The sequence below is a fragment of the Marmota marmota genome, unplaced genomic scaffold (genome assembly GCF_001458135.2).
Source record: "Marmota marmota marmota unplaced genomic scaffold, marMar, whole genome shotgun sequence".
NCBI lineage: Eukaryota > Metazoa > Chordata > Mammalia > Rodentia > Sciuridae > Marmota > Marmota marmota.
Genome location: NW_026000108.1, coordinates 15,089,324 through 15,101,852, shown reverse-complemented (window position 1 = coordinate 15,101,852; position 12,529 = coordinate 15,089,324). Strand labels below are relative to the sequence as shown.

The window sequence follows — 12,529 nt, the reverse complement described above, 5'->3', positions numbered from 1 at the left end:
CAGAGCAGGGTGCGTCTGCATGTCACTTCACTAATGAGGACTCAGCATAGTGCTCAATGAGCTGCAAATTCAATTTTGTTTTTTGAAACTTTCTGTATTTTTTAAAATAATATTTTCCACCTACATTTGGTTGAATCCACAGCTGCTGAACCCACAGATGTTGAGAGACTCCTGAATATTGAACCTACTTTAAGAATGGCAAAGACCTTGGTCCTTCACATAGCTAGCCTGGAATCAACTAACCTTGTCTGGCCGCCATACTCCAGCACACTCATATCTCTTTAGCATGTGATTGTATCACAGGCTTCAGTGCATGCTTGGTCCCCTGTTCCCTCTCCCTGCTCTATCTCTAGCTAACTTCTGTTCATCCTCAGGTCTCTGCTTAAATGTCCCTTCCTCAGGAAGTCTTCCCCGGGGCCTTTCCTGGAGTTGACAGATCTTCCACACTGTCTTTGTAGCACTGGGCACAGCCATAACTGAATGCTCCTCTGGGCAGATCTTTGTCATACGGTGCCTCTTCAGATAGACATTAAACTCCACACGGGCACCCGGTCTGTCTGGTTGATTGCTGTATCCCTAATTCTTACCACACTTTGATTGACAATGTATTTTCAAAAATATGTGATTAATGAACAAAAGATGAAAAAAACCCAGGCTTTGTCCCACTCACAGAAGTCAAGTCATTTATCTGAAGTCTCACGGCCAGTAAGTGACATGAGCAGGTTTTAAGCCAGGTGGTGTCAAATTCCGAAAGCTATAATTTCAGCAATAACACAGAAAATGAGAGATTGGTTAGGGATTCAAAACAAAGAAAGAAAGAAAGAGAAATACTCTGCAATTAAATAAGCAGATAGTATTTAATATGGATAAATATAATGGCCTACATCATATGAAAAAGATGACAGAAACAAGCAGGTTCATAATGATCAGTGTCACCGTGGAAACAATCCCCTGCATAGTTAAAGTGTAGTGAGGTATGCTAAATTTTGCATACGATTTATTTTTATTCAGGAATTCTAATAAATACTCCCAAGATAGGTATGATCCTTATGAAGTTTTAAAATATTCCCCTGCAAAACACTGAGGTAGACCCAGACAGCCTGTTTCCACAGATCATAGGACTAAAGATCAATTTTATAATGTTTCTAAAATCAAGCAATGGAATTTTTGTTGTATCTTGTTGCTAGCTTCATTGTTTCCTTAGGCCTACATATTTTGTGCCACTAAAACCAAGATTAGCCTTGTTATCAAAAAAGTGACCATAAATTTTGTCCCACTTATTCCAAGCATAATACCTGGAAGGAAGAAGAATCTCTGGGCCCCTTTCCCTGAAAGAGTTAATTTTTCTAGGTATCTAATTGTGGAAGCAAGATTCACTGTCACTTTTCATAAAATGGGAATAGCTTTCTTGAAAGAAACTTACCTGGACATGCACCAAGCTTAGGAAAAAGAGCAATCCGTGAAGAACAAGAACCAGAATTGTTTCTGGTTAAGAGAGAGGACACTGCTGCCCCCTTGTGTCTCAATATTACAATGAATTGCTGAAATTGTTCAAGGTCAGCTCATCTCTTCTATCCTCTGATCTCCAAAGAGCACTCTAAAGTGTTCTGTGGCCACTCACTGAGAGTAACTGGGACAGGGTCACCCACTGAGCCACACGGGTCACTATGGAGAAGAGGAGGAAGCTTGACTGTCTCACCCAAGAACTTGGAAGCATTGAAGTTCTAGCCATGACTTTACTCCTAGGCAGCCTCATGACCCTTTGCTAACTATCCCCTCCAGAGGAACCAGCAGGTAAAGGCAAAGAGCAGTGGAAACTTCTCTAGTATTTACAACAGAGTTTGTGAAGCATAGTAAGTATTGCTTTGACTTAGAACAAAGATTCAGAGACACAGGGCTCCTCCCGGAAACTGTAGTTTGCAATTGGTAAGACAAAGGGAAAGACAAAGGGGTGTATAGCAAAATATGTTTAGAACAGGGCCTGATGTGCCTTACATCTTCTTCATGAGAGTGGACGACCAGAGAATTTGAGGTTCCTCTCTGCATCTCCTCACCTGGGATATTTGAATTCAAAAAAAGGATTAGATTTGCATGCTCTTTTATCCTGGCAGGATACAATAGGAGATTGATTTGTGTGAATATTTGAATAATGCCTGTCTCCTCCACAGACTATCAGCTCCTGAGAGATAAGGACCAGCCTGCTTGTCTCAGTGTCCAGCCAAGTGCTTGGCATTTGAATATTTAAAGAAAGAAATAATTAATAATATTTGTTTTGATGGATTAATAGGATTAAAAAACACTGGAAGGAAAACTCCCCATTTATTCTTTTTCTTTTCCATAGTTTCATTTTCCGTTCACTGAAGAAGCTTAGTCAGATTTAAAAGCTTTTTAGCACAACTCAGGTTCAAATCCCAGCCCCACTGCTTAAAATCTCTCTGACCTTGGCAAAGTTCCTCAAACCACTCTGAGCTCATTTCTTGTAGACTATGTGAGAAAATATCTATCTCCCGAACTTGTTATGAGGATTTAATGAGAACACGATATCTTCTATACTACCTGGATCATTGCCCAGCAAACCATGGGTGATCATTAAAAAGTTAGTTTTATTCACACTCAACCCCAACATTCCCTCAGAGCTTCTTTGGATATACTTTGCAATAGGTTTTTAAAAATTCATGACCAAAACAGAATGAATCAACTTCATAGAACACACCTACCACTGCAGTCTGTAGATTACACTTTGTCCAGAAGAACTTTTACCAGACTTGTAACTTTTAGCAAACTATAAAGTGGACTCTCATTTTCACATTCTATAGAGATATATAACAAAATGACAAGAAGATAAAAGCTTTGTTAGGATGCTTTTGACTATAAGCAACAGAAAGTCAATCAACAAAGAGGCTTATACAATGAAGAAAGTGTGTAATCCCACATAAGTCCAGAGATGATAAACTTAATGAAGTTATCAAGGAATCAATTTTTTTTTTTTGCATGGGAGGTGCCAGGGACTGAACTCAAGAGCACTCAGCCACTGAGCCACATCCCCAGCTCTATTTTGTATATTTTTATTTAGAGACCAGGTCTCACTGAGTTGCTTAGTGCCTCACTTTTGCTGAGGCTGACTTTGAACTTGTGATCCTCCTGCCTCAGCATCTGGAGTCACTGGGATTACAGGTGTGCACCACCATACTATGCATGTATATTCTCTTAAGTAGAGCTTTTTATTCAGTTGATTTTATTTTTGGTAGTATCATTGAGATTATGCCATGACAATCTGAAATAGTTCAATCAACTAAAAAGATTTGCATAATGACCCTGATGATAGCAGAAATAAATAAGCACAGGTCACACTGCCACAGATAGAACCATAGCATGTACAAAGACACATTCAGTTTTGCCATCACAGCTGTCTTTGCACTGCTGAGTCTATAGACTACAGTATATATCCCTTTAAAATCTTGTTAAGCTAGGGCCCCAAATAGTACAGTGGACAATTGAGTTGGAAATAATACACTATTTGTGTAAGTATGAATAGTTTCAGTCCTTTAATGTACTTGTGAATGTAACTGTAGAAAAACCTGTTAAACAGAAGCTGCTGTACAAACCAAAGCCAGGCCCCATAGAGAAGAAGCAGGCTGTGGGTATCTAAAGGTGGCCACATGAGAGTCTTTGCTTGTGATTATTCAATCAAACACCAATCAAGGTACTGCTGTGGAGACATTTCACAGGCAAAAATAAAGTTTCAAATCAGTTGTCCCTAAGATGCAGAGAGCATCCTTGTGAACATGGTCTGGTCATATGAGTCCTTCACAAACCAGGAGTCAGAGAGAATCGGTGTGAGAAGAACTCAGCCTGTCTCTGCTTGTTTGAAGATGGCAAGAACTCCATGAGAAGGGAGCTGAGAGAGTCCATGAAATATCGGCCAACAAGGTAACAAGACCTCAGTCCTGCAACCACAAGACAGTGAACTCCACCAATAACCTGGAAGAGGATTCTGTGGTCCAGATAAGAATCCTACTTTTCTGTCCTGACCTGGTGTAGCCACCAGAATATTACTTAATAAAAAAAATACCTCAGTGGCCACAAATGTTAAAAGATGTGCTTCTCATCTGTAGTCTATGGTCATCCCTGGTCAGCAGGGGGCTTTGCACATCACAGTCCCTCAAGCAACTGGTGGAGCAGAAACCATCTCTTGCGTGTTTGTCCAGCCAGAAAGAAAGAGAACTCTCCTGGGTCTGACATCAACAATTCGACTCTCCATTAGTTGACCCAAGCCGGTCACATGGTTCCTGCCAACTATCAGGAACCAGAAAATATTAACTTCCCAAGTGTTTAAAAAGAGTGTGTCTTTGTTGATAAAATGCCTAACAACTACCACGCTGGAAATCCTGTTGTATTTGCCTTTCCAACTGAGGGTCCTTTCTTGTGTACCTGAGTTATTGCTACAGGACTTACTATGTGTGGAGGACGCTTGCTGGTCTCTGTTTACGAACTTGCACACAGCCTACATTCAGTATGATCTCTAACAACTGTGCTGCTTAGGGTGGTAACCTGCTCCAGGAAGGGCCACCACACCTGTCATCTATCCTTGCAGATAGATTGTCGTTCTCATTTGGATGATGATGTGAGCCTCCTCTTTTGTTACTTTGAACGTGAGACTATTTTCCAGTCTTTGTGTTTTCCTTTGCCTGCATTAACTACTCAAGAAATATTAGTCTGTTCTGTGTTAAGAAGAGTGGAAAGAACGGCTGTTGGATACAACATGGATGACATGATGGTAGAAAAATCAAGGCCTCAGTTTAAGTACCTCACAACCACTGCCATGTATCCATTCTTAGCACGGAGGTTCATGTGAAAGGTGATAAAATACAGGGATACTTTAAAAATGTGATATTACATATATCACAAGAGGATCCCCAAAGAAATATTTATTTCAAAAACACTTTTCATTTCAGTTATTTTCCTATGAACTATTTGTACTATAATTCTGTTTTGATCGCTGAAGAATTATTTCTAAATATTTGATAATAGTTCTGAACCTGAGGGAATGGCATTTATTAGAAAATAATTACTTAGGAAAATATTCAGCTCGTGGTGAAATATCATTGGGATGTTTAATATTATAATCATGTGCATTATTATACATCTGATTTGAATATCAGTGCAACCATTTCTAGTGCATTCCCCCAGAGTTCTAATAACTTTACAGGAAATGTTCAAAGATTTTATGAGGCAAAAGTGTAAGAACACAAGAGGCCGGGTGCAGTGGCACATTCTGGAATTCTAGCAACTCAGGAGGCTGAGGCAGGAGGATTACAAGTTCAAAGCCAGCCTCAACAAATGAGCAAGACACTGTCTCAAAATTTTTAAAAATAATAAAATAAAAGGACTGGGGATGTGGCTCAGTGGTAAACACCCCTGGATTCAATCTCCAAAACAAACAAACAAAAAAAGAACAAAAAACAAAAGGACTCCTGATTCATCTTTCTTACAAAATAATTTTCTTAGCAGTTTCCTATGCATACATGGACCCCTCTCTGAAATACCATCCCCAGCACTTCACGATGACAGTGTTATAGCACACTTATTAACATACTCATACTCACATAAACAATGCTAGAGGAAATTTTCATTTAAACTGATAAATTAAAGGCTCTTGGATTTCCAATGATATTTATTTCCAGGATGACAGCCTTTATTTGTCTCAGCTGTCATTTACATTTACAGTATCCTCCTGTCTTTGAGGGTAAACTATGATGACATTAGAAAGAGAAAATTCAATTTATAATGCTAGGGTAAGCAGTATAACTCATATTTGCTTTATAAGATCATTTCAGACCTGTATTGGATTCAAACATATTGATGCATACAAATTAACCCTAGTTTATCCACATTGATGTTACATTAACCCATTGTATTATGGTGTTCTTACCAAATTCTAGATTATTATTATTGTACTAACAGTTAATAATTAATGGGCAAATATGAGTGCGAGCTCAAGGTCTAAGAAAACATAATATGCAATTTTCAAAACATCCCTCTGCGCTCGATGTATCCTTATTCTACAGAGAAGGAGACTTAGTGAGAAATAGACAACTTTCCCAGCCCATATGTGGCTGGGGTTCCAACCAAGTCTGCTTTCTACTTAACGCCAAGCCCAAGAACTCAAGCATTGTACTAGCTTGCTCTACTATATGGCAGAAAACACCAGCAATTGTATGGACATGAAGGCATTTGTGGTGTCAAAATGAGCCCACACTTCAGGAAACCCAGACAGGAAGTGACGCTCCACAGTACATGGAGTCATGATGAGCAATTCCTGTAACGTTCTCTCCCTTGTTATCCTACCTTTAAAATAAGTCCACTGGATTAGATCCTCCTGAGGGTTGCCTCAACACTCATGTTTCCTGAGCTTATGATCTCTAGACTATGCTCTGACATTTTCTTATTATGGGAAAGTTGTCAATTTCTCACTAAGACAATGTAGTCTGTAAAACAGATCTAATACTAGCATCTATCCCTTCATATGAGATAACCCAACTTGACATTTAACATAATACCAGAAGCATAGAAGTGTTCATATGGACTAGATTATCATCATTGTCATCGTCATCGTCCTCACATTGTTATAAAATATTGATAATCCATTAATATTGATATTACTGATAGATTGTATAACTATTGGTTGTATATCAATAACTGATCACAACCCTCACCTGTGTCACAATACTACCTGAGAGGACTGGAGAGTGTCACGAGCAAGAATGAGATAAGTTCTAACAGGACAAGGAAGTGTTTCTTCACCAACAGGAATATCTATGTCAGTTATGTGTAAGAAAACTCATTCCATATTTATTGCATTCTGATCATAACATGGTGAAGGATTAAGAAGCAATAAAGGGAGTACAATAGTCATCTGATTAATGTCCCAGCCAGTGGGGTGTTGGGAACCTCCAGCTTCTTAACTTTTGCTCCAACATTGGCTGGAATTGCGTGCCCTTAAACCAGAATTTTTGCCACAGCACTCCACTGTTCAGCCATTCACTAGGGCAGACAGTGCACATGGTGAAGTGGAAGATGAGGCAGTCCTCCTCAGACTAAAGGCCACAATCTCTGAAAGAGAAATCAAAGCATTTTTCCTTAAACCACAACTCACAATATGTGTGTGTGTGTGTGTGTGTGTGTGTGTGTGTAATCAGTGCCTCTAGTTTTGAGTGAAATGGCTTCCTTTTGTGTGTGGTTCTCTCCACCACAGACAAAACAGGGGCTCTGTTGACTACCTTCCCAAAAGGAATATTTCCACAGATGACCCACAGGAGACGATGTTTTCAGTTCTGCTGGGGGAAAATGATGTCATTGCAGAAGACAGGAGGGCATTGCAATTAAGAGAGTCAGGGAGGTATGAGTTGGATTCGAGTGAACTTCATGTACCACAAAAGCAAACAAGGGACCGTTTCTGACTCACTCTTGCATAGTCTCACTGCTCAGAATGGTAGCAGGCACATGGACTATTTATTGACACATAAAAAGCACTCGCTAACAATTTGTTGAAAGAGCAAGCAAATAGATGACTCTGTCAAGAACCATGACTCAAGCAACTTAATATCTCTGTTCATTTTCCTTATCGAAAAATAATTCCCCCCTTTCAGGTTGGGTGAAAATGTTAAGAGCATGCACAGGAAAGCATTGAGTTGTTTATTTTGTGCTCAGCAAACTGTTGTCGTGCTAATGTGGTCCAGCTGATTGCCATCAGAGCATCCTTGTCTGCATGAAAAACAAGGCAAATTGCTTTATCCCTTGGAGAGATCCGTACAAATCCCTTGATGTCCTCTGGTAATTTTCAGAATGACGATTAGATCCATGAGGGAAGGGCATTGTTGCTGTTTGCTCATGGAATTCTGTGCATGTCAAATCCCCATGTGATTCTGGCCAGCAGCCCCTCCAGGGAGGAGACTTCCTCATAAACTAGTGGTGGTGGCAACACAGCCTGGTACAGCCTTTTGGAAAGCAATGTGACTGCGCATATGAAAAGCTTTAAGTGGTTTAAACCCTTTGGTCCTGTGATTCTCCTCTGGGATTAGCTGTAAAGAAAAAACCACAGGTGCAGTCACAGATGTATACCCTGAATATTAATTACATCATTATTCCTATGTTGCTCCCCAAATTCTGAAATCGCTTCAGTATGCAGCAATGTGGCAAGTTCAATGAATGCGTCATTACACAGCCATTAAAAATCACGACAGGGAAAATGTTCAGAGTATATTTTTTTAAGTTAAAAATATTATAAGATAAAAGTATTATGCTTTTGTATTATCCAAATTTTATTTGTAGAGTATATTATTAATATATGCTTTGGAAAATCACAAAAATATTATTACAATAGTTGGTTTATGGTTGATTATTTTTCACAATGAACATATTTTTATTGAATAATCATTTATTAATAACAACCAGAAAACATGTCATTAGAAAATATAATATAGAATCCACAAGGGCCTGCAGAAGGTTATTAACAACTTCTCAAAAGATGGAAGAATGAGGTTTTCCCTAATCCTGGATTCTTCCTCTTAGGCAAGTCTAATGAGCAAATTCATACTCCAATGTTTAGATGTCTTTGTACTTGTTTACTTACAAGTATCAGCCTTTAAAAATGAAATCAATGAAATGGAGACAATTTATGCTGCTAAATGATTTGTTAATGGGCACATAAAACATCAATGGTAGAACTATTTCATAGCAGAAGTATATGAGGATCTTTCAAATATGTCACTAGGGCAGACATTCCTAATTCTTCATAAAATTTGTATTCTAATCTTTCTCAACTCATAAAAGTTCTCTTATGGTTTGGAGTGAACATATTAGAAGATTTCTAACCAGCAAAATGAACATGGAAATGATGTGTACCACTTTATGACCTGGCTCATAAGAACCTCTCATGTGTCCTCCTCAAGGGTCTTTTTTTTCCTTTTGCATGAGACAATCACAGAAACTTCAGAAGCCACATGTTGAAGATGGCCAAGTCTTCATTAGCCACCATCCCTAAGTAGCTCTGAGGAAAAGAGCTATCAACTCCTTTTTACATTCACTCAAGACTCTTATGTAAGCAAGAACTGCACTACATTTTTAAAAAAATGTATTATATGTTTGGAGACCTGTTTGTTATAGCAGCAAGAGTTAGCCTAACTAATATAGCTAGGTTGTTTACACTATACTATCTGTGCAGCTTGGCCAATTTCATTCTTAGTGGAGAGGAGGAGTGACCATTTTTGTGGAGAGATCACAACAAAGTGAGGAAAAAAGAAAAATTTACAAGATGATACAAATGGTGTCTTCTTTAAAGAAAACACCATTTGTACCATCTTGTAAATTACTAGGGTCTTATAGACAGACTTTGCTCAATTTTTCTCACCCAAAAAGTAGAAAAATGTATTTGTTTGAATATGAAGCCCAAAATAAATAAAAGATCATCATTCTCTGAATTGTTTTTTTTTCCGTGATCTTTTGTATTATTGTTGTTCTTTGTTAATGTTTTTTTTTTTTTTTCTGTAGCCCAGAATTCAGATTTGAAGTTCTAACCCCAAAGCCATGGCATTAGGAGGTGGGGATTTTGGGAGACCATTAGATCATGCGGACAGAGCCCTGTATAAAATACCAAGAGATCCCCTCACCCATTCCATCACAGAACACAGCTGCAGGGCACAACCTGTGAGCAATCAACAGACCCTCCCTCACCAGACACTGAATCTGATGACCTGAGATCTTGAACTTTTAGAACAGCAAGAAATCAATTTCTATTGTTTACAAGCCACCCTTATTTTTAATTTGTTTGTTTAGTCTGTTGTTTGTAGGAGCCTGAATGGACTCTTTATTCTTCCATTTGGATACAGGCTCTATAGGGGCAGAAACTTTGCCTTGTATATTCCTGCGGCCCCAGCTTTAGAAGATTTCCTAGAACCATTGGTACACATTATGAATTTTCTAGAAACGAAAATCAGTGAGATGAGTGCAAGATGGATAAAGAGAAATATACCTGGTGGGACTTACCATCCTGAGATTTGGCTGCATGCTTTCTTTATGAGAAAAACAAGTTCATCTGACACAGACATAAACATAAAACAAACACATACAGGACAGCCACTCTCTAAATGTCATTTCACATTATTAGGTATATCTATCCAGTGCTTCTCAAGTCCAAACCTGGCTGATGAGTTGACTGAGTGTGGGTGTCACTGTACTTCCCTTCTCACGTATGCCAACATCACTGTACCTCTGAGTCACTTTTCCAGCTCTGACCTTGCACAGATTTACCACCTGATGTCAGAGAGCTTTGTATTTGCTTCCTTCCCCTCGATGCCCTCCCCAAGCAGATGGCTCAGAGATAAACAGCCAATAAATATCAATTTCCATGTGTGAGAAGGTCCAGCTACAGGTGTTTATTTGCTCTTATAATTGTTCTGTTGTTGCCAACTAGATCGAGTTATTCAGTTAAACCTTTTGAATCATTAGCTGCATACATACTACTCTTTTCCTTTTGAAAGATGTAGCTGTTATTTATCAATTTATTGATGTTTATTCATGGTTCACTAGAGAAAAAGAAATAGTTGATTTTTGTACAGATACATGGAGAGAGAGAAAATTTTTTAAGGAATGGACTCACATATTATAGAGGCTTGGCCAGTCCAATATTTGTTGGAGGAGGCCAGCAGGCTGGAGAGTCAGGAAGCACTTAGGGTGAAACAAAGATAACCTTCCGGTGAGCCAGACAGGAGTCCTGTTGCAGATGAACTGTCTGAAGGCAGTCTACAGGAGAGTTCCTTCTTGCTCTAGGAAGTCAGTCTATACTCTGTTCAGGCCCTCAAGTAACTAAGAGTCCCACCAACTTTACTAAGGACAATTTGCTTTACTACATCCACAGACTTAAATGCAGATCTCACCCATAAACACCACAGCATCATCCAAAATAATGCTTGGCCAAATACTTAGGCCCTGAGGCTCAGAGAGGTGAGTACCTAAAATTAACCCTCCTGTTTGGTTTGCTTGCTGGTGATTTAGCTCATTTGTATCCAGTTGTCTTTTCTTTGCTCCAACACTCTAGGTCCTTGGAGTCATTTAATATAAAATCTCATAGTGACCTGGGAAGTCCCAACTTCCTCTTGCTGCTTCCTCAGTCTTTTGCCTAGTAACCAATTTCCAAGCTGGCTTCCATTTTGTCTTTTAGCTACCTATGTCATGAATTTGTTCTAATGATCAAATGAAAGAAAAATGTATTGACAAGCTCTGTAAGGACAAATTCATATTGAAACTATCAGTTAAAAATGTTTACATATCAAAGGTATGACCTTTGAACCACACAAATGAGATAATTGAAAATTTCTCATATGTAGCATATTACAGGTGAGTAACTGGCCTCTAAATGTTTAAAAATACTTGGAGGCCGTCTGACTCAAGGTCACTTTTTTGTAAGAGCATCTCATTGTGTACTGCCAAACAATCACTAACTATTCCTACTTGAAGATTTTTGAGCCACATTAGACCCAGAGTCTCAATTTTATTATTTGAACTCAAGATTAGGTGGGTTTAGATAATCTCAAGAGGATACTGAACCAAGATCCAGCGAAGTCCATATCATAAGCATTTTGCAGTATGTTGGTGGTATGAAAAACAATGCATTACTTCTTACATTAGTGATAATAAATACATATGTTATTAAGAGAACTGAGTGGTTTTGAATAGGTCAGACCTGCTTTGATGCTCAATATGCAAAGATACATAATTTGCAATATTGTTTTTTATTCTGTGAATACTGGAACAAGGAGAAGTTTACAGCATGCTTTTTATTATCTTGGTTATAATGGATGGATGGTTTCCTTTCTAGGTGCAGTTTTGCACGGCAGACAGTTCTGTTTTCAAATGTGCAAAAAAAATCAGTTTTATGAACACTTTGCTCATATCACTTCTCTGCCACTTTCTCTAGGAATGCCCCAGTGGTGTTGTTAATGAAGAAACCTTCAAAGAGATTTACTCGCAGTTCTTTCCACAGGGAGGTAAGTACTTGTTAACACACTCTCACAGTTAGAATTATGTTTGCAATCTTGAGTTGGTTTAATCTTTCATGGCATGACTCTACATTTTTAATCTTTATGTAAAATAATTAATACACAGCATGCAAGTGCATAGAATTTTTGGTGTATCATAGAAATGAGCTACTTACAAATTATCAAATATCTAAGAGGTTACTTTTCAGTTTAACACAAATTTTACTGTCTGCCTGTAGTATTATGGCTCACAAATATATAATGCTTTTAGGGGTCCTCAAAATGACACAAGGCTTTTTAAATTGCATTATAGTTCTCATTTGATTTCTTAACAAAGTTAGGGAAAATGTAATTATCCTCAGTTTACAGACATGATGTCTGGGACTTAGAGAATTCAAACAGCTTGCTCAGACTCACACAGCTGCTCAGTGGCAGACCTGGGCTATAACCTAGATTTTTCTGTGGACTTTTTTTTTTTTTTTTTTTTTTTTTTT

The 12,529-nt window shown here is 38.4% G+C and overlaps 1 protein-coding gene across 5 annotated transcripts in view; it reads left to right on the top strand.

Annotated features, from left to right (window-relative positions):
- Positions 1 to 12,529, top strand: part of Kcnip4 (potassium voltage-gated channel interacting protein 4) — a 1,063,150-nt gene that overhangs the window by 1,017,539 nt on the left and 33,082 nt on the right. For all 5 annotated transcript variants that reach the window (XM_015481989.1, XM_015481998.2, XM_015481995.2 and 2 more), the window contains one exon: positions 11,975 to 12,044. In XM_015481989.1, the coding sequence (XP_015337475.1) occupies positions 11,975 to 12,044 (70 nt within the window). The remainder of the gene's footprint in view (positions 1 to 11,974; positions 12,045 to 12,529) is intronic.